General features: G+C 42.4%; 3 protein-coding genes across 3 annotated transcripts; all 3 read left to right on the forward strand.

Annotated features, from left to right (window-relative positions):
- The first annotated feature begins 1188 nt into the window (after window positions 1–1188).
- Window positions 1189–8133, forward strand: lap3 (leucine aminopeptidase 3). The gene is made up of 13 exons (XM_041933799.1): window positions 1189–1379; window positions 1577–1692; window positions 2670–2724; window positions 2808–2913; window positions 2998–3157; window positions 3244–3408; window positions 4137–4295; window positions 4394–4518; window positions 4916–5004; window positions 5115–5217; window positions 6278–6357; window positions 6504–6616; window positions 7602–8133. Exons 1-13 carry the CDS (start codon window positions 1281–1283, stop codon window positions 7786–7788), a joined length of 1557 nt encoding a protein of 518 aa, XP_041789733.1. The 5' UTR covers window positions 1189–1280; the 3' UTR covers window positions 7789–8133.
- Window positions 8134–8704: 571 nt separating this feature from the next.
- med28 (mediator complex subunit 28) lies at window positions 8705–10969 on the forward strand. The gene is made up of 4 exons (XM_041934065.1): window positions 8705–8883; window positions 9810–9876; window positions 9978–10090; window positions 10375–10969. The coding sequence occupies exons 1-4, from the start codon at window positions 8725–8727 to the stop codon at window positions 10576–10578; spliced, it is 543 nt and encodes a 180-aa protein (XP_041789999.1). The 5' UTR covers window positions 8705–8724; the 3' UTR covers window positions 10579–10969.
- A 1927-nt stretch (window positions 10970–12896) lies between these two features.
- klhl2 (kelch-like family member 2) lies at window positions 12897–27298 on the forward strand. The gene is made up of 15 exons (XM_041933114.1): window positions 12897–13277; window positions 16396–16515; window positions 16616–16722; window positions 16864–16985; window positions 19151–19313; window positions 19516–19625; window positions 19708–19824; window positions 21004–21153; window positions 21242–21359; window positions 22229–22426; window positions 22587–22688; window positions 23432–23560; window positions 23667–23807; window positions 23891–24034; window positions 25860–27298. Exons 1-15 carry the CDS (start codon window positions 13210–13212, stop codon window positions 25886–25888), a joined length of 1818 nt encoding a protein of 605 aa, XP_041789048.1. The 5' UTR covers window positions 12897–13209; the 3' UTR covers window positions 25889–27298.
- Window positions 27299–27376: the final 78 nt, after the last annotated feature.

A 27376-nucleotide genomic window follows, 5' to 3' on the forward strand; every position in this document is an offset into this window, starting at 1 on the left:
TAACGGATCTGTTTTTCAGTCACTTTTTGGTTCGCAGTGTAAAGACTTCAGTCTTTGGTTTAGAGTGTGATTCAAGTCCCTTTATGAAAGGCAGTTTTTTTTACAGTCATGATCTTTTATTCTCTGTCAGAAAGTGTGAAGCTATGCATGAATAGTGATTTATTTATTGCTCTTTCATAAATAGAAGGAGACTAACTAATTATCCATTGATTCTTATTCACTTTAAATTGGTCATTTGGCTTTCAGGTCAAAATAAGCACCGTCATGTTAAGGCCATCGTTAAAGGATTTTATGACACATGTTTGATTGGTTATAATCTCCTGACTTGAGAAGGATGTGAAGCCTTTCTCTCTTTTCTCATCATTGTTTTTAAATAAATATTTCCAGAAGATATTGATTAAACAATTGGAGTATGTGTTTCCTCTTTGTGCGTGTGCTGGTTTGTTTTATTTTTCCAATCTTCTGAAGACCTAAAGTTCTGTCTTAAGTGCTCACTACTGTAATATAAAATTCTCTTTCCAAAACCTGCCAATATTAGGTCTCAACCCACTGAGGATTTCCTGATAAATTCTAATGTTAACTTGAAGTGGTGGAAGAAGTACTCAGATCTTTTTAGCAAAGCCATTGTGTAGAAGTCCTGCATTGCATTCAAAAGCATACGATATACTTAAAGTACCAAAAGCACAGTAAAAGTGCTCATCATGCAGAATGGCCCAATTCATAATAGTATATATTATTTTATTGTATTATAACTATTGATGCATGAATGTGTACATCACTTTAATGTTACATCTGATAATGGCGGAGCTCATTTAAATTACTTTATATCCTGCTGGGTAGCTTGAGATCATGATTAAATCTAATCTTCACCTACAGTAATACATCATAATTTATTTGCTACATATAGGTTATTTTGAATTATTGATCTGTATCTGCAAAGTAACTAAAGTTGTTAGATAAATGTATTGACTCAAAAGTACATTTTTTGCCTCTGGAAGTTTGTGTAGAAGTATGAAACAGCAGAGAATGGATATACTCAAGCAGACTACCTCAAAATTGTACTTAAGTACAATACACATACAGTGCTTGGGTTCTGCTGATTCAAGGCCTCCTGCAGCTTCACACTGCCGCCAGGTGGCGACAAAGATCTATCTTTGTCGCTTGTGGGTGACGTATGAGAAACGCGACGCTGTCAGGTCGAGCTACCTCCTTCTGCACATGTATGCGACCTCTAAAACTGTGAGTTTATAGTTTGTTTGGGGTTCATATATGCACGACAGATGACAATGCTTCTTCTGAGGAGAGCTGCGCAGGCGGCGCTGCGGACAAACCACTGCAGGTCGTTTTCTGCGTCACAGACTCACCTGAACGGGAGAAAAGTAAGTAGCTAACGTTAGCCTGTCAACATCAGTTGGCCGATAGTTACATCAGGGACACACACACGCATTTTATCCCATCCACTGCTGTGTGTGTGTGTGTGCGCGCGCGCATGTGCGTGTGTGCGTGCGTGCGTGCGTGCGTGTTTGAGTGTCTTTTTTCTTTTGTTAAGCCTCACTGTGTTGATGTGTGTCTGCAGGGTCTGGTGCTGGGAGTGTTTGAGAAGGAGGGAGAGGAGGGCGGCCTTCATCTGACTGAAGCAGCTGCAGGTTTTGACCAAACTCTGTCTGGAAAACTCTCTGAACTGCTGAAAATGTGAGTCTGTAGGCTAATACAATCCAATATAACAGTGCTGCAGTAAATCCTGCCTTCTACGCTAAGCTTTGATGTAACTGCATGGTCTTTTTGTTGGCTAACATAGTAGTATGTAGTTTATCCTCATTGATGAGAACTGGGTTGCCAAGAGACGAGAGCACCACCAACTACAACCTCCATAATCCTCAACACCTCTCCCAAACATTGATCTTGAGTGTTCATTCATGCAAACAGCAGTTGACAAAATAGTCTCCTCTCAAGGTCCACTTATTCATTTATTTCCTGTGTCTGTGTGTGTGTGTATTTTAGGCCTGTGCATGCAATGAAGGCACTAACAGCAGAGTTTAAAAACAATTTCCTCAAGCAGGATTAATAAAGTGCTAAATCTAGACCTTATATACAGCCTATGATAACACTTTATGAATCTCTGTCCTCACTATATGTATTGTTATATAGCCAAGTGTTTGTGGCTTGTTGTGGAATATAGATGTTTGCAGGTTTTTACTTTGTTTGTGGCTTTAACTTAATTACCAGAAAGACAGTGCCTGCATTTGTCGGTCCTGGTTTCGGCAACATATTGGGTATTCATTACTGCTTAAATACCCTGGATCACATCTGTACTGATACTGCTCTAATGAAGCAGATGTGGAGATCCACATAAATTACTATCTCTTAGCCACTGTCATTGTGATATTTACATACTTTTCTCCCAGAACCACGAATGAATGTCTACAGTTTTAGTGAAAAAGTTTCACCCAGTAAAATCTCACTGATAGTTTAAAGCACTTGTTATTGGCCACTCAGTTGAGATATTAATCTCAGCAGAGAAATGTGACTGATGCATACCTAATATTGCTATCAGCTGTGAAAAAACACATTACTGGGCATTCCTAATGGATATCACACTGTGTGTCTAACTTGTAGCATGGTTGGTTAATGAACTGGTTTATTAAACTGGTTTTGTTTTTACCTTCCAGCTCTGGACCAGCTCTGAAAAAAGGCAAAAGCAGAATATTTTATGGCATCCACAAGGTAAGAGGGTGTGACAGTAGATGGATAACACCATGTCTCCTGACAGCATCAGAGTAATTAAATCGTCCCTGTGTCTTCTTCAGGACTTCCCGTGCGTCGCCGTCGTCGGGCTGGGTAAGAGCAGCGCAGGTGTGTGTGGGACAGAGAACTGGGACACCAGCAAGGAGAGCATCAGGCAGGCGGTGTCAGGTAAGACGCTGACTCTGCTCGATTAAAGCTGGCTACATGGAGGATTTTCTGGAGTTAGCACCTGGCTGATGTCTGTGTGTTCAGCTGGCTGCCGGTTACTTCAGGACCTGGAGGTGAACCATGTGGAGGTGGACGCCTGCGGGGATGCCCAGTCAGCAGCAGAAGGTGCCGCTCTGGGCTTGTTTCAGTATGACCAACTCAAATCCAAGAAGAAGACCAAAGTGACCACGCAGCTCTATGGAAGGTAGAACGGCAGCACAGAGCTGGGGCTGAATTTCACGTATGCAGCTTCATGCTAACGTATAATTGTCCGTGTGCATTCCTTCTCAGTGCTGACTCGGTCGGTTGGGAGAAAGGAGTCATGTATGCAGAAGGACAAAACCTGGCGCGGCTTCTCATGGAGGCTCCGGCCAATCACATCACTCCTACTGTTTTTGCCAACACCATCGAAGAGAAGCTAGCGCCGCACGCTGGACGAGTCACAATAAATAAGAGGTTTGTGCTTCATTTGTCATCACTGAACGTGTTAAGCCTTCTATCATTTATCTGTCAGTTGAAGTGAGTCCAACTAAGACATGTGAAGTATTTTGATTTGTGGCATTATTGAAGGGCATTTTAGATTAATGTATTTTGTAATCAATGTGTTTTCAAGGCATTGTGGGACTATAAGTGCTTCTTTTAGAGTTGCCAGATATCGAGCAAATTTGACTGCATGGTGTGGGAAAACATTTTGCTTGTAGGGAAGATAAATATTCAGCTGGCGTGAGATAATTCTGGTCTCTTTTTAAGTTTTGTCTGCATTTTGAGCATTTATTTGACTGGAAACTATCAATAGCTGGGAAACAATTAGCAGATTAATCAATGAGTCAATGTACAGAAAATTAATCTGCCTCTAACACCAAAGTTCCCTCAGTTTTGAGGATTTGCTGCTTTGCTCTGTTTTCATTTCACGTTGAACTTGAATGCCTTTGGGTTGCAGATGTTTGATCGCATTAAAACAAATTTAAGGTGTTCCCATGGGCTCTTGAGACTGTGATGGGTATTTTTAAACTATTTTTCAACATTATAGAGCCTGAATGTTTAGTTGATTAAAAAAGAAAAGAATTGATAAGGAAAATAAGAATATTTTTTTGCAGCCATAAGCCAAATGTACCAAAGTCTGGTCTGATTATTGATCCTTTTTGTTCTTGAGTTTTTGTCTAATGATTTGTGTGTTTATGCAGATGTCAGGCTTGGATAGAGGAGCAACAGATGGGGGCCTTTCTTAGCGTCTCTAAAGGTTCAGAGGAGCCCCCTGTCTTCCTGGAGATACATTACAACGGTTCTGCTGACAGCAAGCAGGCCCCGCTGCTCTTAGTGGGCAAGGGCATCACCTTTGACAGGTAAACCGCAATAGCACACACTCCAGCTCACCACCGTCACAGTCAGTATCTGGATCACATAAACAGCTGATCACCACTTGTCCTCTCTGTGCCCGTAGTGGTGGTATTTCTCTGAAGCCGTCTCCTTCTATGGATGCAATGAGAGCTGATATGGGTGGAGCTGCCACCGTGTGCGCGTCCATCGTCACAGCAGCAGCGCTGAAACTGCCCGTCAACATCGTTGGTGAGCACAAGCGTTCATTTGGACTGAAGGATGAACTGATTAGATTAGTGCTGATTGTACGGATCTTCTGTGCTGCCGGGTTGAACATGTGCGTGAGGCGTCCACGTTTTACAGTTTGAAGCTTGTTTGCACCAACAAACATGTGTGAATCATTGAAGTCCACCACAAGCTGATTGGTTCTGCTGATACAGAGCTTCAGGTGGTTGTTGTTGCACCATGTGATGAAGCTCTCTATCAGCCCTCTGTACTCCTCTGTAAAAATACTCTTTAAGGGAATACACCAGGTTTCTCACTGGAAGTAATTCGCTGGAATCATACATGTCAACACAGAGATAACTTCCATGAAGCTGTCTTTGAATCACTGTGTGCTGTATTTTTTTTCTTTACAATAAATCAGGTCTGGCTCCCCTGTGTGAGAACATGCCCAGTGGAAAAGCTACGAAACCAGGTGATGTTGTCACAGCAAAAAACGGAAAAACAATCCAGGTGGGTGGAATGTGAAGGTTTCAAAAAGTTACCTGAGTGTAGTGTTTGTGTACTTCTAATGTGTGTGTGTGTGTGCACAGATGAACAGGCTCTGTTGTTGTTGTGTACAGGTTGATAATACAGATGCTGAAGGCCGCCTGGTTCTCGCTGATGCCCTGTGTTATGGACACACCTTTAACCCCAGAGCTATTGTCAATGTTGCGACGCTAACAGGTGAGACTTCTCCGCTGATTTATTTACAGTGACATCAGTGACTAAAAACCACGTTATGAGGCTGGCTTTGACTTCAACTTGACTTTTCGTTGACTGAGACTGCTTTTGAAGCTCTCTCTCAAGAAAGGTTTGTCAAAAAAAGTGCTCTGCATAAGTGATTTCTATAATTATACATCATCACTTGTTAACTAACCATAGAAACACATGTACATGTCAGGACCTGTGTGCAGGAATTTTCCCTGACTCATCAGAAAGTAAAGAGGTGTTTAAACAGAGGCGTGTCAATGGTCTCATAGTTTGGACACATATAGAACAACCATAACATCCCCAGGGCAAATTTCACGGGGCACTTTCGATGCACGTTATACTGCTTTCTCTTTCTCCCCTTATTTCATGTCTGTATCTTCATTATAAAGCTAAAAATGCCCAGAAAACAGTCCTAAAACCAGGTGTGTTGTGTATCTGTGTCATTTGAAATCAAATAGAATAAATCGTTCATCAGAGGCAGGAGATTGTCTTTGCTTTCACTCTGGAAAATATGAACACAAACATGTCCACAGGATAAAAACATCACATTAATTTGGCAGAGAACTGTAGTAATCCCATAGTATCTATAAACTCTGTAAATTACAGGATTAGATGCTTCTTTTTTGTCTTGTCTCAACCTGTCTGTCATTATTCATCTCTAGCATTTGTGCTGTTTTTCTTTGTGAGCTCTTTGTGACACCAGAGAAGATGATTTAACACACACTGTGCATGTGCTGCATGACTGTCACTGTCACGCACAAGGATTCGATTTCCCCACGTGGGTCCATGTGGAACTAATGATGCAGGATGTATGTCCGATCAATGACTTTCCTCTACATATGAGTTCACATGCACAGCTCTTAGTTTGTTGGTAATAAGTCAATATGAACATGAAACAGATGAGATTTTGTGGACCGAATGAACCGAACGCCAGGTGTGAAAGCCACCTCTGGCCAATAATGTTGCATGATTAAATGAATGACGGGGAAATCTAATTGGTAAATATTAAAATGTGGCTTCTCCTGTCTCCAAGGTGCGATGGATGTTGCTCTTGGCTCAGCAGCAACTGGAGTGTTTACAAACTCTGACTGGCTCTGGGAGCAGCTGCACAAGGTGCTGTGTCTGCACGATAGACACACTCTCAACATCTCAGTCTCTCAGCTCCACTGTTGACTAATGGTGTGTGTGTGTGTGTGTGTGTGTGTGTGTGTGTGTGTGTGTGTGTGTGTGTGTGTGTGTGTGTGTGTGTGTGTGTGCAGGCAAGTGTTGTGACAGGTGACCGAGTGTGGCGGATGCCTCTGTTCCAGCACTACACCAGGCAGGTGACTGACAGCCAGCTGGCTGACCTCAACAACATCGGCAAGTACAGCCGGTACGTATCTCGCTACGCTCAGCGGGCGGCTGCAGTTCCTGCTTCAGACGTCACAGTGATACAAGGCCCCAAGCTGGTTTATTAATCTGGAGCTGTTGTCAGAGCAACAAGTCTTTAAACCCAAACCTGCAAAATTGCAGCCTATTGACAATTAGCTGGATCAGGACCAAGTCGGATACAAATGACTCGCTTTCTGAGATTGATAAGTATTGATGTAATAATGGTTTTAAATGGGGTTATTGTAAAATCACTATGATCTGTTCACAATCACAATCGAATATTCATAATGAAGAGTCACCTATACTGTACTTAAGCATGATAACTAATAATGAATAGAATTATCATAATCATGTTTTCATTAGTGTCTGAGCTCTTTATCTCTGCAGAGGGAACTGGTCCTCCTCCATGCAGTCCACCATGTTGCACTGCTGTGTTTCTACAGTAGCCCAGAACAGACAAACCAAACACTGGCTGCACAAGGGACCTTTTCATGTGTTTAGTGGCCCCTGCAGGGGGAAGTGAGGGTAGGGCTCACCTCACTGCTAGATGCCACTAAATCCTACACACTTAAGAGATTTTAGTAAGGTTTTATTTTCATAGCAGGCTCATGATTATCACGTTATCACCCCCACCAATCATGCATCAACGTCACTCACAGTCTAACTATATTCACTGGCATGATATAATGTTATTGTATATTATATAGATTTTATACATCCAGTGTAACAGAGATGAAAGTGTGGAAACATTGCACAGCACAATGTCGGACAAAATGACAACAATAACAACTGCGCAACTTTTCTCAAGTTTTGTGCACATAAAATGAGACTTATGTCCATGAATCTATGGCCCCAGTGCATGCTGGGAAGGCTCCCACGTACCTACATTATCTACCTGCAAACACTCATTCATGCTAATAATGGGTTGAACTCATTTTTCCTTTATTTACCTGAATCTGACTGTTGTGTCTGTTGAATCTTCCTAGTTCTGGTGGAGCCTGCACAGCAGCTGCATTCCTGAGAGAGTTTGTCACAGCTCCTCATTGGGCCCATCTGGACATCGCTGGGGTGATGAGTAACAAAGACGAGATTCCCTACCTGAGAAAAGGCATGTCTGGAAGACCGACACGCACGCTGGTGGAGTTTGCTGCTGGACTGGCCCACAGCGGCTGAGAGATTGACACGACACCAGACCGGACACAAGACTCTCTGACTGGGAGCTTCCTTCTGCAGGATTCAACAGTGATCTGTCAGCACACAACGTGACAGCTGTGATGTTTACATACAGCTAATGCATCAGTCTTAGAGGTTTTTGAGATGCTTTTCAAGGAGATTCATGTTTAGTGTCTCCCCATGCTGTTATTTTAGTTTAAAAAGCCTGAAGCTCTGCAGTAGCTACATAATTTACATAATTTATATGTTGTATAAATAAACTGGAAAATTTGAATTATGTCTGATACATTTATTATCTCCTTGGCTTTGTTGTCGACACAATACAGAATTGGGAAACCCAAACATTACTCTCTTATTTGATCCTTTCAAAACCATCAATGTGCTGCCGTAACAGCATCCACTCCTGTGGAGGCCTGCCACCCGATCTTGGAGCCTGGAAGCAGGGACTCGCTTGAATTCACCCGCAAGAGCATCAGTGAGGTCGGGCAGAGATGTTGGGCGATAAGTAAAAGAATGGTTCCATACCTTTTTGGGTTGTGGCCCCTTAAAACAAATGTCTGTTAAACCAAAGAGCGCTTTTTCTGTTTTGTTTTGCTTCAAAGAAATGACTTGTAGAAGCCTAAAGAGGTGAAAAGAAAAAAATACAGAAAATAGAAAAGAGCCTGAAAAAACAAGCATAGTTTGTGTAAAAGAAGTTTTATTTCTTCGTACCTAAAGGGTCCTGACCCCCAGGTTGAGAACCACTTGTTTAAAATATTGTGTGCTGTAGCATCTACATTACTGTTAACTGAAACTTGCCAAACTACGAAAAACAACCCCAAATCAACAAAAACATGTGAGCAGGGTTGTCCACATACTTTTGGCCAGAGAGCCTTCACAGGCACCTACCTCTTGTGCGCATGTGCGGACCGCTGTACGGAAAACGCTCGGATCAAGATGGCATCGTCCATGAGTGGGATGTTTTCCGGTCAGCAGACGTCTGGTGCGCATCCCGTCGGGGGTCCCGGTGGACCGGGCCAGCCGGGCTTCCCCGGTACCGCTACCAGAGCCCAAGGAAGCAACACACTGGTGGATGAACTAGAGGCTTCATTCGAGGTAGAGAGCAAAGGTGCTAGCTTCCGTTAGCTGTGTGCGCTAGCAGATTTTAGCAAAGTTAGCAAGCTAGGTTAGGCTTATGGCTAACGTTTGCTTTCCTGGTGTTACTAAGATGATGCAGTCTCACACCAAACTGCTGTGGAAAGCTTACCACGTTTAGCATATCTTTATTTAGCGAAGATACCTGGTCTGTGGCACTTAGATAAATGAGCTAATGCTAAGCTACTTTCAGACTAGCTCATTAGCTTCGCGCCCCAGGCTACAGCTCTACTCCAGTCTCATTTCCCAACACTAAGATCCTTAAATGTCCTTAAAACGGGCTTCATCTTAAATTGAGAGCTGACAAATCAATGATAAAGTCTAGCTTTCCTCTGTGCAAACCCAACCTAATCCAAACCTGTAACACCTACATAACAACACAGTACTGTAAACTTTGTCTCCTTTAAGAAACTATAGCCAAGGCTGCAACTCTTAATTACTGTCTTAATTAGTAAGGAGCCCTACACTACCGTGCAGAGATGTAACCAACAAAACATGAATGATTTCTCTGATCTTATCAAGTGTCACAACGAAATGGAATTTTATTATTTATGGATATGCTGGATTTGTCTTTGGGGAAAAGGCCTGTGTCCAGATTTCAACCTGAAGCTGATAGCCTGTAGAATAGTTTGTTCCTCTGAAGGCTGGTCCTACTGATTTTCAAATAGTGGCACTTAAAACTTATCTTGAATGCAGCATTTTTGGCTGCTGGGAAGAAGATGGAGACCCCACCACTGTACGCTTTTACTTTGCCTCTGTGAGCCTGGGCACTATCACCCAATGTCAGTGACCAACCTCACCAGTGCTCTTGGTGGCTGAATGAGAGCAAATCTCTATGGGTAGTTTCCAATTTTTGTTTTGTTTTTCCCTCTGTATTTATTCTTCAGGCATGTTTTGCATCCCTGGTAAGCCAAGACTACGTTAATGGAACTGACCAGGAGGAGATCCGCACTGGTGAGTGCAGCCTCTTATCTTGAATTGATTTGTGGTAGTTTTCGTTTATCTCATACTGGAATCTGAATATGGATGTATATCTATTTGTGTGTTGGTTGCAGGTGTTGATCAGTGCATACAAAAGTTCCTGGACGTGGCTCGACAGACAGAGTGCTTCTTCTTACAGAAAAGGCTTCAGTTATCTGTGCAGAAACCAGAGCAGGTGGTGAAAGAGGTGAATTATTATACTGACATTCTCACGAATCTTGACGGTTTTAAGTGGTCCTTTCCACCTTCCATCCTCTTTCCACTCCTAGTGATACCCAGATGATCTGTATAAGCTCTGAGAGATACTTGTTGAGAAGCATTATCTGTGTCGTATCCAAGGTTCCCTGGCATTACCTTTATTTGTTGCACCTGAATTTGTTACATGCTGTCAGTGTTTACATTTTATTTATTTCTCTCTGTTTGTTAATGTGGCTTCTCTCTTCTCACCTACATTTTTTTTCCTCGCTTCAGGATGTGTCAGAGTTACGTAATGAGCTACAGAGGAAAGAATTGCTGGTTCAGAAACACTTGTCCAAGCTGCACCACTGGCAACAAGTACTCGAGGATGTGAGCGTTCAGCACCGCAAACCCTCAGACCTTCCTCCTCCTGGACCACTGGCCTTTCTGGAGCAGGCCTCTGCGAGTCTGCCCCCTGCCCCTTTAAAACCAAACTAACACACCAAAGGTATGCTCACATTAGTCTTCTGTTAAATGACACACTCAGAATGTGATGTTGAACTTTACAAGTTAACTGCAACCGGATGGAGATCACACCGAAACAGGAAATGCATGCCTGCATTTATCAACCATACAGACGTGATTTGAAGTGAATGGAAAAAGGAGCGAACATATGCAGGATAGAGGTGTAATGTGACCGTACCGGAACTAGTCAGTCGTGTGATGGCGACTGTGAAGTGTCACACTAAGAGCAAACTGAAGAACAGTTTGCCGCGGGGGAGTCATGACATAGATAGTTTTATTTCCAGTGTTTTGATTGATGTAAATATTTCTGTTGCTGACTTTTTTTTACTGTAAAAATAAAATTTGTGAGTATTTTGAATCTTGACTGAAGTCTTCATTATGTTTTCTTATCAAACAGTGTTTACATTTTGACATGCCTTGAGTTGAAAGCAGGGTTGAGCACTTTATGTTGAATTTAAAGGGGCATTCCACCAATTTCAGCCAAGAACATGAGTTTACCAGTCATGGAGACAGCAGTATAATGTATTTTGTTCCGGAAGAGCTTTGCTATGGGAACCCTGGTAATGTAATCATGGTTGTCTCAGTTTAGACTCGGAGACAACTTTTTTAACTTGTTTACTGGCTGTGTTACAAACTGGGATCATGGAGTGTAAAGGACCTGACAAAGAGATGCTATCAAGCTGCTTCTTGAAGAGTTAGCCATACTTTTGACTTTTACTCAAGATCTGGGCCTATTCTGTTGAAATTATGACCAGTCTTTGTTTCAATCTGTCTCTCAGAAGTGCCCAAACTTTATAGAATGGAACTGGCTGTGATTGCTTCACTTAGAAAACAGCTATAACTATGATGCATAATTTAAAATGTCCACAAATTTACATTAAACATCACAGTGGACTCTTGTCATTATGGGTCAAAACACGAACCTGCTGACAGCTTTAATTCCCTATCACCTTTGTATGGAATCATGACAGAGAAATGACTTCAGATAAGCCATGACTGAGCCTCCTGACAGCCTGCTTTCTCTAATGTATTCAACGTCTTCACACCATGACAGACTTGTTCTCCCCAGTTTCACAGCTATCGCCCGTGCACTCACGGCACAGCCAGACACAAATCTTCACAGATGGACAAAGCTTTGTGCAAAACAGGGGTCTGTGGGCTTGGCATGAGGAAAGGGGGAGCCGTGGATTTATCATTGCATTTGTAGAATTACAAATGGGGTTCCCTTTTCTCCTTTTGACACATTCTCTGATTGAGATGTCTGCTGAACTGAACCAGTGTTAGTTGTGTAAACCTTTGTTATGCCTCCTCTGGTTGAATTTTTCATTTACAGAAGCCAATTTCTGCCTGAAAAGAAGATAAATTGATGAAATGTTATGCATTTGAAAACAGAAATACTCATTATGACTAAGTCATGATTAAGAGATAGTATACCACAGTGTGGTCAGTCAAAATTATGTATTTTACACATGTTCAGTCACTAAGAAATAATGATTTGATTTGTAAACCCGAAAGTATACTGAGGAATATTAATGAAGTCAAAATAATATATAGACATGTACTTAAGTTTTGATTTACCAAGTCATAATTATATCAGGTCAAAATAATTATTCATTGTTTATTAGGATCCTCTTTAATTATTTCCTTGAAAACAGCTACTCTTCCAGGGGTCATGAGGTCTATGAGATCCAAAATCAAAATTCTCAGTTTGTAAGTGAACATTGTGAGATACTGAACCAAAATCGTAAGATTTCAGGGCAAGTTCTGACTTACTAAATCCAAAGTTTCACTCAACTTTATTAGATTTATGAGATACTCAAAATTAGCTAGTCACTATGCTGTGTTACACTTATTTCTGTGTTAACAAGGACAATCTAGCACCTGGTTGTATAGTATATAACATTATCCACAGATATGCAGTGTTGATCTGCAGTGTATTAATGGCCACTATTTTTACAGTGTGTGTTCAATACATTTAGATGATTTTGGGATTATTTATTTATATTTGTGTTTATTTGAATTTTGATTGATTTCTGCTCTTACCTTTCTTTGTGAACTGGCTGCTGTGGCTCTACGCTCCCTCTGTCTGAAGCACTGGTGGTGGTTTTCTCCCATTATTTCCAGTGAGGATTGGCGTCTGTGCTCCCCGGGTCAGTCTTCCACCGCTAGGGGGAGACAGTGCTTTCTTGCGGGACGCCTTGGCTGCTCAGAGGACCGTCTTTGCCGACATGTCCTTGTTTGTGCGTTTTAATCAGCGATTGGAAAATAACAGGTAGCCTCGTCCGTCCGCCCCTCGCACCCGTATACACCCAGGAGGGAAGAGGGGAAGAAATAGATCCCGTTGAGCCCTTTTTTGACGCTGCGGTTGGCTCCTGTTTTTCTCCTTTTTTCCTGGCCGACAGGAGAAGCCGTCCGCAGGGTACAGCAGCCGGGTCGAATCGCAACGTGTTTGCACGGAGTGTCACCGCAGTCGGGCTGTGTGTTTATGTGGAAGAGCCCGATTTAATGGGGCTGCCGTCAGCCCGTCTCCCCGCCTCTGGACGGAGGATCGCCGCGATCCACGCCTGCATTTAGACCCACTAAAGACGACATCGTGGATATGGAATGGTGCATGCCGCTGGGCCAAGTTTTCAGCCTCTGAAAAACACCGGAATCATGGACAGTCATCCGCTGTAAGTGTGTGTGTGTGTGTGTGTGTGTGTGTGTGTTGACGGTTCCCACTGGCTGCTTGACTGATGGTGCCGCATTGACAGAGACAGCGGCCAGCCGGTGTGGCTGCTCGCGGACCGGGGGGACCGGTCACTGAGAGCCGGGGACTGATACCGAGCCTGTCCGCAGCAGGCTGGGTGGGGGTTTGTGCTCGTTATAATGCTCTGATTTACTGAGGTGTTAATAGCAGAGGCGATGTGTATATATACATATACATGTACATATACATATATATATATATGTGTGTGTGTGTTAACTGCTATATTAGCCATGTGTGTGTGGGTGTGTTTGTGACAGAAAACAGGGGCCACGTGATCTTGCCACGAGCAGTATATTTATAAGTGTTGGATGTTTTATTATGAGGGAGAGAGGCCACTTGTGTGTGCAGACCAGCGCTGGAAAGCACTCAGCTGCAACGATTCATCGATTAATCAATTAGTTGTCAACTATTAACTTAATCGGCAAACTGTTTTGATAATTAATTAATCGGTTTCAGTCATTTTTTTCAAATAATTAAGTCAATATTCGCTCAGTCCAGCCTCTTAAATGTGAATATGTTGTCTTTCTTCACTCCTCTATGACAACAAACTGAAAATGTTTCAGTTGTGGACAGAACAAAACACTTGCATCATCTTGGGCTTTTTAGAAACACTGATGGACGTTTTTCCCCATTTTCTGACATTTTACAGACCAAACAACTAGTTAATCGAGACAGTAATTGGCAGATTAATCAATAATGAAAATACTCATAACTTCCATCTGTAGCGTACATGTACAGTTTTGAGGTGCTTGTCCTTTAAAATCATTTTCTGCTGTTTTAAATATTTATTTTTTTCTGATGCAATACTGTGCTTTAACTCCACATTTATTTGACAACTATAGTTTCTAGTTTCAGGTTTAGATTTTACATGCAAAACGTATGATAAGTTAGAAGATACCACATCATCAGTAGCTTCCAACTTTTTTTTTGCCTTGTCACCCCTAAAATTATAAAAAATTTCACAAAAATGCTGCTAAAATTAGAGAAAAGTCCAAAAACTAGATATAAATCTGTCCCATCAATCATCTCACTGTCACACTTATCATGTGACCATTTGTAGGGCCCTGACCCCTGGTTTGGGGACCACAGGACTGAACTCAGTGTAGTGTCTGAACATACTGAGCTAAGTGTATATAAGGTGGTTCAGATCAGCTCCACATCAACAAGCTGCAACAGTTAAATGTGACTTGATGCATCAGTATTCATTTAAAAATGCAAACCATAATAATATATCAGCCATTTTTCTTCAGGACAAGTTCTTATGATTTTTTTTTAAGTATGTTTTGTTTAGAATATATCTGAACTAAATTGTGATTGAATTTTTTACATTAAAGTTTTTTGTACTTTTACTCCTATGCATTATCTGAGTACTTCTTCCATGCAGTACTGTATAAGTATTAGTTAATGATGTTTGTGTGTCGTGCAGCATCTGCAAATTCAACACTGAGTGGTCACTTTATGAGGTCAAGGCTGTTTTATCATGCGGGCCCCCGGGGGCCATGTCCACTTTGTGGCAGTTTGTTCAGGTAGTTTATTTAACTGCTAATTTGTTTGTGAGTTCAAGTACAAATGGCCGTTGTTTGCATATTTTGCGGTCCTGTCTTGTAGAGGATTCCTTTGTCAAAAGCTTGTCTGATGAGCTGAATTATGAATTGATGTTGTGCATATTCCTTAAAAAGGTGTGGCTTTAATCAAATCACCAGGTAGCCTTATTCCAGTAAAGGACTGACTGTAACTTAAAAACAAAAGGGTCCATATGCACTGCTCAGAGGGTGGGAGGTGAGGGGTGGGGTCGTCAGTTTGTTTGATACTTCTGACTCAAACTAATGCAGCTTAATGCAACAGTCCTGCAATAACTCCACATCCATGAAGGTTGTAATTGTTGCAACAGTTTTAGAGGTGTTGATTCAACTTCACGGTCATTTTGGAGGATGTAGTTTGTGGTGCTGTTGAATTGTACTACATTATATTGAGAAGTTGTTTTTAGTATTTGTTATATTCTAATATTCTTCTCTGATCTGCCCCTCAGTGCAAAGGAGGAGAATATAACGTGTGTCCTCACAGCATTTCAAACGTACTTAGCAGTGTTCATGGGGCCTGTGTCTGTTGTAGAACGTATATTTCTATACATTTCTATATGTGTATATTTGTAATTTGGGTGAATCAACCCTTTAACTAAATCACAGTTGCAGACTGCTTCAGTGCTGACTCATAACAGGTTTCATGCCAGAGCAACATTTGTCACGTACTAATCCGTCATATCCACGTCAACCTGTGACCTCGGTTTCGTCATGCAGCGTCTTCATGCTTGGCGTTTATTGTGATGATTCTTGTGAACGCTTCCTTTTAAAGAGAAAAATAGCCAGTCGCGCACCAGCGCATCTGCAGACTGACGTCTTTATACCTGACGGATGCTGCTGATCGACATTCAACCTGCTGTGATCAGGCACATTAGTTGAAGCAGTGTTTGTCGTTGATATGAAGAAAGGGATCGTGCAGGAAGTGTTCACGCTATTTTATGTCCTGGTCCTGGAAAATACTCGTTTCTGATTGGCTGTCAGGTGTCCGGTCAATGCATTAAACGGTGGGTTCACCCAAAATAATAAAAAAGGTGCGAATGGAGGCAGAAATCTGAGAAATATCTTAAAACTGGGACAAATAAAACCACAACTATTTGCATGGCTGGATACAACTAGAGAGGGTTTTTTTATTTAAATTGAATGATTTTTGATCACCTAGCGTTATCTTCTAAATCTCTGTGTAAGACATATCAAACTAAAGGCAACAACAAATGCTAATTGCTACAGTCCCTCCTTGCTGTCAGTTAAAGAAACTGTTGCTGGTCAAATACACTGAACTTCCTGTTTTAAAGTGATCGCAAGCAAACTTGACACACCTTGTCACACACTCCCAGATGTCCTGTTACAGACAATAACCGCTACAGGCATGTATCAGGACACCTTGTTGTGTATTATCACTGACTTGCAGTCGTGGGCAGCACAGTAATGCGTGTGTGCATGTTTGTGTGCCGTCCCACGCAGGTGCACCAGACTTTGTCCACACGCTCTGGACAAAGAAGATGGAGTCGAGAGGCAAGGTCCCGTCACGCTCAACCCTCGGCACATGAGGAAGGCATTCAAAGTCATGAACGAGCTGCGCAGGTGATGCAGGTCTTTGTCGTCTCATTATCTCCAGATCCTCCGGGCACCACTTTTTAAACTTTAACCTCTCGCCTCTCAATCTCTTCAACGCCCCGTACAGCCAGAACTTGCTGTGTGACGTGACCATAGTGGCGGAGGACGTAGAGATCGCCGCTCACAGGGTGGTTCTGGCTGCTGGGAGCCCCTACTTCCACGCTATGTTTACAGGTGAGGACTCCCTTCCGTCCACGCTGCAGGACATTTGACACCATCTTTCCGCCTTTGTTTCAGTGTTCTTGAGTTCCTGTAATGCAGCACAAGTGTTACATCCTGTGTGACGATGGATGTCTAACACGTGTGTGTCGACAGGTGAGATGGCAGAGAGCAGGGCGAAGCGAGTGAGGATAAAGGAGATGGACGGTTGGACACTGGGCCTGCTGGTGGACTACATCTACACAGCAGAGATCCAGGTCACGGAGGATAACGTGCAGGTAAAGCCACCCGTATTTATATTTACATACATGCATTATCTGTAGGCCTACATCCTGCATTGGAAACACAGCCACTGCTGAGATCCTGTTGATTGCTTACAGGGATCTGCATGACCCTCCAGTTATGTTTCTGATCTCCTCGTCCCGTATTCCACTTCTCCACTGCTCCGATCCTCTAATCTCTGCCTTTATCCCCCCCCCCCCCCTCGCTCCAGCTGCAAAACAAAAGGCGATGGTGCCTTTGCTGTTTTAGCCCCAACCCTCTGGAATCATCTATCAGATTCGCAGAATCTTTGGACTCTTTTAAGTGGCGTCTAACAACATGTTTTCATAGGCAAACCTTTGTTATAGATCTCCACTCGGGGCTGTTTTTTGTTGTTTTCGTTGTCTGGTCTGTCCCTCATTGTGCTGTGTTTTACATTGTTATGTGTTTTTGCCTCATTTCTTTATTTCTTATCTTTTGTATAATCATTTTTACATGCTTCACACACACGAAAAGATTTGCAACTATATGAATAACACTTCACTTACTTACCTTTAAACCCCAGCTGACATGGAGCTGATCACATCCCTTGGAATGAGTTCTTGAAGTTCCTGGAAAATCGGTGAATCTAAAGTCTGTGCAAAAAGGAATTTGGAGAGTGCCGAGGTTGTGTATCGTGATGTTTTTGAAGTGAAGTGAAACAGGACAAGTAGGCAGACGTAACACTGGGAGGAATTTGATTTGAACATTGAAAAGTGGGCATGTCATAACAAACATGGAGAATTACTGTGATTCACAGTTGTACCACGCTGTTCCCAGCTAGTTAACCAATGAATCTTAGCTCTGTGCCGCTAAATGAACCTTTCTGAGCGCCCTATCAAATGAAACTTCCTGTTTTTCCATAAGTGATTACCAAACCCACTGATTTTCACTTTCAGATTGACTGTTCTGTGGTCAGCCTCAACACATTACACATCCCATTAATGACATAATGGCCCTCCTTTAAAGCAAGTCATCAAAATGGACTGGTCAAGTAATCAGGCTTTTCACCAAAAGTGTTGCTGGATTTTAATTTACTAGATTATCCTGAAAATGGGAATCGGTTGTCATGATCATATCGACGCTGCTGGCATCAGATTGCTGCTGAGTTAAGGGAATAATCAGATCACGGCTGTGCAAATAGCACAGTAGGTTTCTTTATTTATTTTATGTGATAAGTGGTGACATCTTTAGGCTCATTTGTAAACTCCTGGCTTGCGTACACTCAGATTCCCTCTTTTTTGTTACACAGACATATAATATATATATATATATATATATATATATATATATATATAAACTCGTCGTTCACCCAGAGACACGTTCACTCAACAGTTCATCGTGGCTCGCTGAGTGGGAAAATCACAGGAGTTCAAGTCCGTCCTGGAGAAAGCTGGAGACTAGCTTCTCTCCCTGGAAACAGATTGATCCTGTATTAGAACAACAGTCAGAAGAGCCGAGAGACAAGAACAAAGCTGAGGAAGTCAGTTCATTCCGCCAAAACAAGTTGCATGCCCACGTTCCACTTTCACGAGAGTGGAGTGAAAGTGTTTGACTTCTCTGACACCAAGTTAACATGCATTTTAGTAGCATATTGGCTCTTTGTTAGTCATTATAAAACACTTTTTAATTCCTTATTCTGGGGATTAGGGTCATTAAGATCGTAATTCATGTACAACCACTTCCTTATTCCTTATTATTCCTACTATCAATAAGCAGGTAGGAGGTTATTGAGGGAAAACTCTTAGTTAATGGCCAAGTAGTTGTAGAATATGGTCACGTAGAATAAAGCATATAATGACTAATAAGGAGCCAGTATGCTGCTTATATGCATGCTGATAAGCCACTGGTTAATGGTGAATATGTGTACCTTAATATAAAGTGTGACCTGGAGTTCTTACTGCTGTTTTTTCAGTTTAGTTTGGAAACTCCTTGCACTCTAATCCACACGTGTGCATTGTTAGTCTCAGGTGGACTCTCTCTCACTCAGAGAGACTGCAGCAGTAACAAGCAGGTCATATTTGGTGATTGAACCTGTGATCAGCTGACATAAAGATGGTGTCGCTGCATCTGTTGCATCTGCATCACATAGTCCGCAAACTGCCACTTTATGCAGGATTTTCTCTGTGTGTGTGTTTGACAGGCGTTGCTGCCAGCAGCAGGCCTGCTCCAGCTGAACGAGGTAAAAAAGGCTTGTTGTGAGTTCCTGAGCTCTCAGCTTCATCCATCCAACTGCCTGGGAATACGAGCCTTCGCCGACCTCCACGCCTGCTCTCAGCTCCTCACGCAGGCCAACAGCTACGCAGGTTTGTGTGTGCAAATTTTTTTTTTTTGTATGTGTGCGTGTGTGTGTGAGAACATCTTCTGTTGCTCTGTTGAAATGGGTTTGTGTGTGTCCTGGAGGATATGGGCCAGTAGATGAGGCAGAATGAGAGCAGGTTAAATTAATGGAAATGTTGAGAAAGTAGCGAAAATTCATCCGCACTCACAAAGTTTTTTTCATGGCAGAGCAACATTTCACCGAGGTGGTTGGGAGTGAAGAGTTCCTCAACTTGGGCATGGAGCAGGTGTCGAGCCTGATCGCCAGCGACAAGCTCACCATCCCCACGGAGGAGAAGGTACGCGCTCACCGTGCTCGGTGCGCTCAGGTAGGCCGACACGTGATGTGCTTAAAGTGTGTCCGTGCTCTTCACTGTGTAGGTTTTCGAGGCAGTGATAGCTTGGGTCAACCACGATAAAGATGTCCGACAGGAACACTTGGCCCACCTGATGGAACACGTCCGCCTGCCGCTTCTCTCCAGAGAATACCTGGTGCAGGTATGAACTTCATGACCTTAAACTCAGGACTCAGAAACCAGGTTCAGACTAAAGCACTGGTGCAGTTTAAATTTAAGCTTGTGAAGACACAGCTCAGCTAATGACAGAGCAACAGCCTGTTGTTCTGTAATCGAAGGCAGATGAGTTTTAGCTGCAGAACGCTGAAGGTCATCTGGCTTCAGTAACGTTTCTTGCCGGCGGCTCGTGTTGCATGTTTTAAGCACAGCACAACCATCACTGCTTCTTCACAACGGCTCTGTGCTGAAGTGTCAGTCTTGCTTCAGCACCCAGGCAGGATAACCACTCTGTCTGTGTTTGCTAGCACGCAGGCAGACAACATGCAGCTACGTATCCAGTTTACAGGAGACGTTGTCCAATTAGTTTTTTTTTTCTGTTCTTGCTGAAACAGGGATGAGGTGGCAAAAAAATGTCAGATTGTGTTTTATAGCAAAGCCAAACGATGTAAACTCCACAGGCAGCTTGACAATAAGACTTACACTTACATGCTGTGGTTTGCATCAAATACTTGGCTACCGTGTCCATGGACCGTGCATAGTGCATAGTATCGTAAAATAAGATATGGTAAGATGTAAATAATAAAAATGCACTAATATTGACTTTTAAAAAGAAGCTTCAGGTAAAAGAAAAGAGAAGGAGTCAAATGGAGAATGAATGCAAGTAATTAGAAAGTGGATGTGGAGGAAGCGGACATGCAGGGCAACATGTAAATATGGTCATTTTAAAGGAAATATAGAGATAAAGTGCAGGATGAGAGGAGTATCATATCAGGCTGCACTGGAAGCAGGATTTAAATTTTTAATCATGCTGCTATTGTTATTTTTTTCTTTGTTTTGGAGCTCAAACACCCAGATTCAAGCAGGTTTTTAGTTAATGAGACATCCACAGACAAGATGTTGTTATGCCGAGAATGTTCTGCATGTGTGTTATTGAATGATTTGCTCTCGTTGCTAACAAAACAGCTGCGTGACTCACATTTTCTGGCCGAACGAGAAAAAAGAATCTATGAATAACACAATATGATGCTAGCAGTGGCGTCGTGAATGCGGCCGACGGTGCTGCTTCTTCTTTAACGCGACTTCAGAGGCTCTGTCAGATTGAACGGGCATCAGATGAACATTGACTAATCGGCTGCTTCCTCTCCCGCTTTGTTCGTGTTAGCGGGTGGAGGAGGAGTCGCTGATTAAGAACAGCAGCGCCTGTAAAGACTACCTGATCGAGGCCATGAAGTACCACCTGCTGCCAGCTGACCAGAGAGCGCTGATGAAGACTGCACGCACACGCATGAGGACGCCAGCCTGCTGTCCTAAGGTCAGTCATGATGACGCGCTCTCGGTTAAAAACAATAGCCGATCCACGATTCTTTGTGTAGTTTCACCGCTGTTTCTCCTCTGTTTAGGTGATGGTTGTGGTTGGAGGCCAGGCTCCCAAGGCCATCCGCAGTGTGGAGTGTTATGACTTTGAGGAGCAGCGATGGTACCAGGTGGCTGAGCTCCCGACCAGGAGGTGCAGAGCAGGTGGGAAACCGTCACAGTTAAGGGGCTGGATCCTCTGAGCAACATGGACTTTGGATATTTAGTTAAGGTTAGGTTTCAGGATGTAGGACCAGTGTCAAATAGTGTCCAAGGTTGATATTTATTACGCTGTATTCATATAGTGATGCATTTTCCAGGCACTGACGACCATATGAACACACACCCCTCACACGGTGGCACGTTTAGTCGATGAGATTCACCTGAACACTATTTTGTGAAATCCAGTAGAGTCGAGGCTGCTGGGAGACGCCGTCTATATGCTGGTTTTGGTTATCCTCCAAACTGCGTGTGAAGAGGAAACAGGCCTCGTCGACCTGATATGACGTGTTCAGGTCGACGCACCTACAGAATGTGGCTAACACCTGTCTTTCAGTCAGCTGTGCCCGCTCTCAGGTCAGATCCTGGCTATCTTGGCACATTCTGAAGCACTCCTGTTTGATTTTCAGGATTGTGCATATTTAAATGTGCTCTGGGTATTGCTGCAAACACCCCCGGTGGCATGTTTCCGCCCGTCTTCCCCTACATATATCCACAGATCCTCGGTTTAAAGATGCATGAAGGGAAATAAGTTTGTCAGTTTATTACAATCTTGTTACTGCAGCACAAATGCCAGTGATGGAAGAAGCACTCAGATGTTTTACTTTAGCAAAAGTAGCAATACTACAGTGAAGAATACTAAGTAAAAGTCCTGCATTCAAAAATCTTAAAAGTATATAAGTATTAGTATCAAACTAGTTTTGTCAAATACATGTAGTGGAGTAAAAAGTACAATATTTGACTCCAAAATGTAGAGCATGTAAGAATAAAGAAGCATAACTCTATGTTTGTGTGTCCTGTGTTGTTGCCTGTAGGTGTGGTGTACGTCAGTGGGTGTGTGTATGCGGTCGGCGGCTTCAACGGCTCTCTGCGTGTGCGGACGGTGGACTGTTACGACCCGATGATGGACCGCTGGACGAGCGTGAGCAGCATGCAGGACCGCCGCTCCACGCTCGGGGCCGCCGTGCTTAATGGGCTCCTGTACGCTGTGGGGGGCTTCGACGGCAGCACGGGTACGTTTGTGCTGTCGTCAATATGTTTTTTAAACTGCTGTGATTGCTGACTCCCTGCAGGCTTTTAATTTGTGTGCCAACAGGAAATGATAAGACTTGTGTGTGTGTGTGTGTGTGTGTGTGTGTGTGTGTGTGTGTGTGTGTGTGTGTGTGTTCGCAGGTCTGTCCACGATCGAGGCGTACAACGCTAAGACAGACGAGTGGTTCCATGTGTTACCCATGAGTACCCGACGAAGCAGTGTAGGAGTGGGTGTTGTCAATGGTGAATACAGTTCCCAGTTCAGTTTTACACTCTGCATTTAGAAATAAATCAGAAGGTGGACAAAATAACAGAGACACCTATACAATGAATACATTCCTTTGTTATTTTTAGAGCTGTTAGTTTGTGGAGACAGGAACTGGCATGAAGCTCTTAATATAATAATGCATTATTGCACTCGTTTACTGTTATGAGTATAAAATAGAGGAAAACCATATTAACAAAATTATTGCAAGTTGACCCTACAAAGAATACGGATGCTTAAACAGAAGATTGCTGAGGTGCTTTACAGGAAGAAGAGAAGGGAAAAAGAGACACAGCAGAAAGTTTATAAAACAAAGAGAAATAAGCCATGAAGTACAGTAAATAGCAAAATGCTTAAACAGCTATTGTCTATTTTGCAAATACTGCATGGCTGTATTTTACATGTTTCTATTATTTTGTCCACCACTGTGCCTCCTTCATTCCAAGTCACGAGCTGCATGCATTTCTTGTCGGGCTAAACAATACACAAAAAACATCATGTTGCGATGGCTTTGACAGATACTACGATTGAAATATGAGTCACAGGCTTCTTTTGATATGATGATGGTGTTATTTTTGCCGCAGTTTGTCCCAAACAAGCATGTTTCCTGACACCTGGAGAAAACGATTTGTAGACTTTGATCTCTGTTTTTTTAAATGTATTATATGTTGCACTTTTGATAATATTTCATTGCTCAGCCTTAATTTCACGTGTTTTCCAGGCATCCTGTATGCAGTTGGAGGTTACGATGGTGCGACCAGGCAGTGTCTGAGTACTGTAGAAGCTTACAACCCTAAAAGCAACACGTGGAGCTACATCGCAGAGATGGGCACGAGACGCAGTGGAGCGGGTGAGGACAGATAAAACCATTCTGACAGACTTATCCATTAAAACATTAAAACAAACACGCTGGATCATATAATTATGCTGTTTGTTGTAAACAATGTCTTCCTCAGGTGTAGGTGTGTTAAAAGGTTTACTGTACGCTGTGGGGGGTCATGATGGTCCATTGGTGAGGAAGAGCTGTGAAGTTTATGATCCGGCCTCGAACAGCTGGCGACAGGTAGCTGACATGAACATGTGTCGGCGTAACGCAGGTAACGCAGACCGCTGGCAGACGTCCTCAGATGAGCTGCTGCTCTGTTAGATGTCCGCTGATCTCCCCTCTGTGTGTTTTCAGGTGTGTGCGCTGTAAACAACTTGCTGTATGTGGTGGGAGGAGACGATGGCAGCTGCAATTTGGCCTCTGTGGAGTTCTACAATCCGAACTCGGACAAGTGGACGCTACTGCCGACCTGCATGAGCACGGGGCGCAGTTATGCAGGTGTGTAGGCAGCACGGGAACATGCATGCCTGACACTTACTTAACGTTTTGCATCCAAACTGAAGTGAGAAAGAAGGTTAAACTGAAGTTTGGGCCACAGAATCATAATGATGTGAATGGAAATAGAAGTTTTTGTTTACATGTGAACGGTTTTGTCTGCTGTAATGCAAATAACAGTGGAACATATTCATTATATTGCACTGAACTTTAATTTGATTGATACAGGGCTGCAGCTAATGATTATTTTCAGTGCCGATTAATCTGTTGATTATTTTCCGGATTCATCAATTAGTCGTTTGGTCTATAAAATATCAGAAAATGGTGAAAAATGTTCATCAGTGTTCCCCAAAGCCCCAGCAGCCCAAAAACATTCAGTTTACTGTCATAGAGGAGTGAAGAAACTGGAAAATATTCACATTTAAGAAGATTAAATCAGAGAATTTTGACTTTTTTCTCAGAAAGAATTACTTTAACTATCAAAATAATTTAATAGTCGACAACTAATCAAGCGTGAAATGTGATTTTGGATTAATTTTCCATGTAATGATGAAAAGAAATCATGTTATTATGATACTGATTTCAAACGTATTGTCCTGCTCTAACTCTGGAATCGTGTAGTAAACTGTACACACTTGCATTTACTTATGGTTCCCAGATACCAGCTTTTTCACACTGACATTTGAGAGTTAAGAACAACCTCATAACATTTTTAATAAGGATCCCTTTGTGTTGGGCATTAAAGAGCTGTGAGCAAGAATGTATTCAGCAGACATTTAAACGTGCTGGTCTTCTCTGGTGGACAGACCTTGTAATGACGACACTTTTTAAACGACCTCGTCGCTGCTCGACCCGTGTGAGTGGTTCAGGATTGGTGAGGGTGAGGATTACCGATCGGTCCCGTGCTGCTCAGATCAGGTAGAGACACACCTCAGTCATATCTGTAGCACTTCCTGTACTGGAATCTCCGCTCGCGATTGGCTGACATGTGCGCAGAGAGCGATAGAGGCTGGTTGAACAAATGCAGGATATTAGAAAAAGATATAACAACAAAGGAAAAGAAAATAGAATTAAATAAATATATATGATCTGAAGATGGAGACTAACTTAACCTAAAACTTTATTTCTTATTATTATGTTATTTTTATATAATGCATAACAGCAACACTAACACTTTGTTGCTGTAATACATTTGTCACCATATACTTTCTATATATTTCTGTTTATCACTGTGTTTTCTATTATCATGTAGTTATTGGAAGACTACCTCATTATACTATAGCTATCCTGTATGTATATATATCTACCTCACCTTTGTCTATTACTGTTATATATTTATACATGTTAAACTGTATTATTCCAACAACACTGTCTTGTACATATACATAATTATTACACATTTGACAGACTTGCAACACAATACATTGCTGTAATATGTAGCTTTATACTTCAATTTGTGCAAATTTATTACAATTTTATTACATTTTTTTGTGGATTGACCTCTACTTTCCATTTACTTGTTTGTATCTTTATAGAGATTTAATTCTGATTCATTTTGATTTTTTGGTAGTTTTCCTGATGTTTACATCTTTCGTTGTCTCTACTGCACGTGGCCTGTTTGTTCTTGTGCTGCTGTAACATCTAACTTCCCCTCTGGGATCAATACACTGTTATCTCATCATACAAATAGACAATAACGTATCAAGAACAGTATGTGCAGGACAGCTGTAGTGGACATAAACACTGTTTGCTTTCACTAGTTTTCATTATTTTTACATTTATGTTAGCCTTCTATAATGATAATAACTTTTTTTTTTGGGAACCACAGGTGTGACTGTGATCGACAAGCCCTTATGACTGCTCTTGACACCTGCCACTGATTCGGAGCAGAATGTATTCTCCTGCTGAATACTGATCTTGGATCTGTCTACGATGCCAATGCTTCGATGTTGGGCAGCATTCGCACAGGCACTGACGAAGATGAAGAAAATGACAAGATTGTTGTTGTTGAGGATTGCGATGAAGATTTTTGCACTTACCTGAACGGGGGAGCTGTAACAAACGGGGGGGATCGAACCCGCGTTTTGATCCCCTCCTGGCAGGACTGCCGCAGCGACTGGACAAACCAGTTTGAATCGCCACTGCACCACTGCAGTGTCTCTGAAACGCTACTGATATGAAGCTACTAAAACTGCAAAGTTACTTTAACTTTAGTGATGTTAACACGAGAGAGACCACTGATTGAATCTATGGGAGGGGGAGGCAGAGAAGGACCATCTGGGACTGAAATCTTTGTTTCTCCTTGTTTTTACCCCTCCTAGTGTGTGTTTGTGTGTTGTGTGTCTGAGTGTGTGTGCGCTTGCATTTCAAGGTGCTCCTTTGCTTGCACATGTGAGCATGTGTGTGTTTGTGCGCATCTGAGTCTCAGTGTGGTGACGCCCGGTCCGACGCCGCATGAGCGCGCTCTGTCTGACCTCTGACCTTTTACAGTGTTGCAGTGTGGCTGTTCAAGAGTGCCTGAATGTCAAATTAGGCCCCTGCTTCCCTCTTCTTTTTTCCTCCGTTACGTCTCGAGTACTGTTACTGGACACAGCTCCGCTGGACTCTGCTGACCTTAGATCGGCGATGACGCGTGGTTGCGTTAGCCAGCGTTAATTCAGAACAGCCGGGGGAGAAGCAGTTGCAGAAAATGTACATTTCTTCTAAAAAAAAACAAAACAAAACAGACTTTCACTGGAATACAGTTGTTCTGGTAAAGGAGAAGCCTCATTCATGTTGCCAAAAACAGTGACAGACAGAGGGAGAATGGATGTATCAGTGCTTTACTGTCACTCGGCAGCCATCTTTGCTGTGGTTGTAGCCACTAATGACAACAACAGCCTGAACTCACTGCATGGTCCCCAACTCTAACCTCCTCTCCTTCAACAGTACCCTCCTCTCCCTTGGTGTAGCAACCCTATTAACTACTGCACACCCTGACGTACTATGAATGTGCCAATTTTACTATGTCTCCTTATTTCTGTCTCTCTTTGCTACTTTACTAATCTGTTCTCTCTTTCTGGAAAGTGACCAAACCTACTCTTCATTTCCTTTTTCTTCCCTCTCATCCTATATTGAAAATTGCTATAATAGTAACTGGTATCGCTGTTTCTTGTCAGTGTATTGAGGAATGTCATGTAGGCTAATGACTTTGACAATGTTTCATTACTTGTTTTATATTATCATTAATAAATATGCTTCTTGTATTTAAAGCTGTGAAATGACATAACCTGTTTTTAAAACTTTGCCAAATCAGTAAAACATTGAAATGGAATAAGCTGTGTGTGATAATTTCATGACTTAACT

This window comes from Chelmon rostratus, chromosome 3 (assembly GCF_017976325.1).
Source record: "Chelmon rostratus isolate fCheRos1 chromosome 3, fCheRos1.pri, whole genome shotgun sequence".
Lineage (NCBI taxonomy): Eukaryota > Metazoa > Chordata > Actinopteri > Chaetodontiformes > Chaetodontidae > Chelmon > Chelmon rostratus.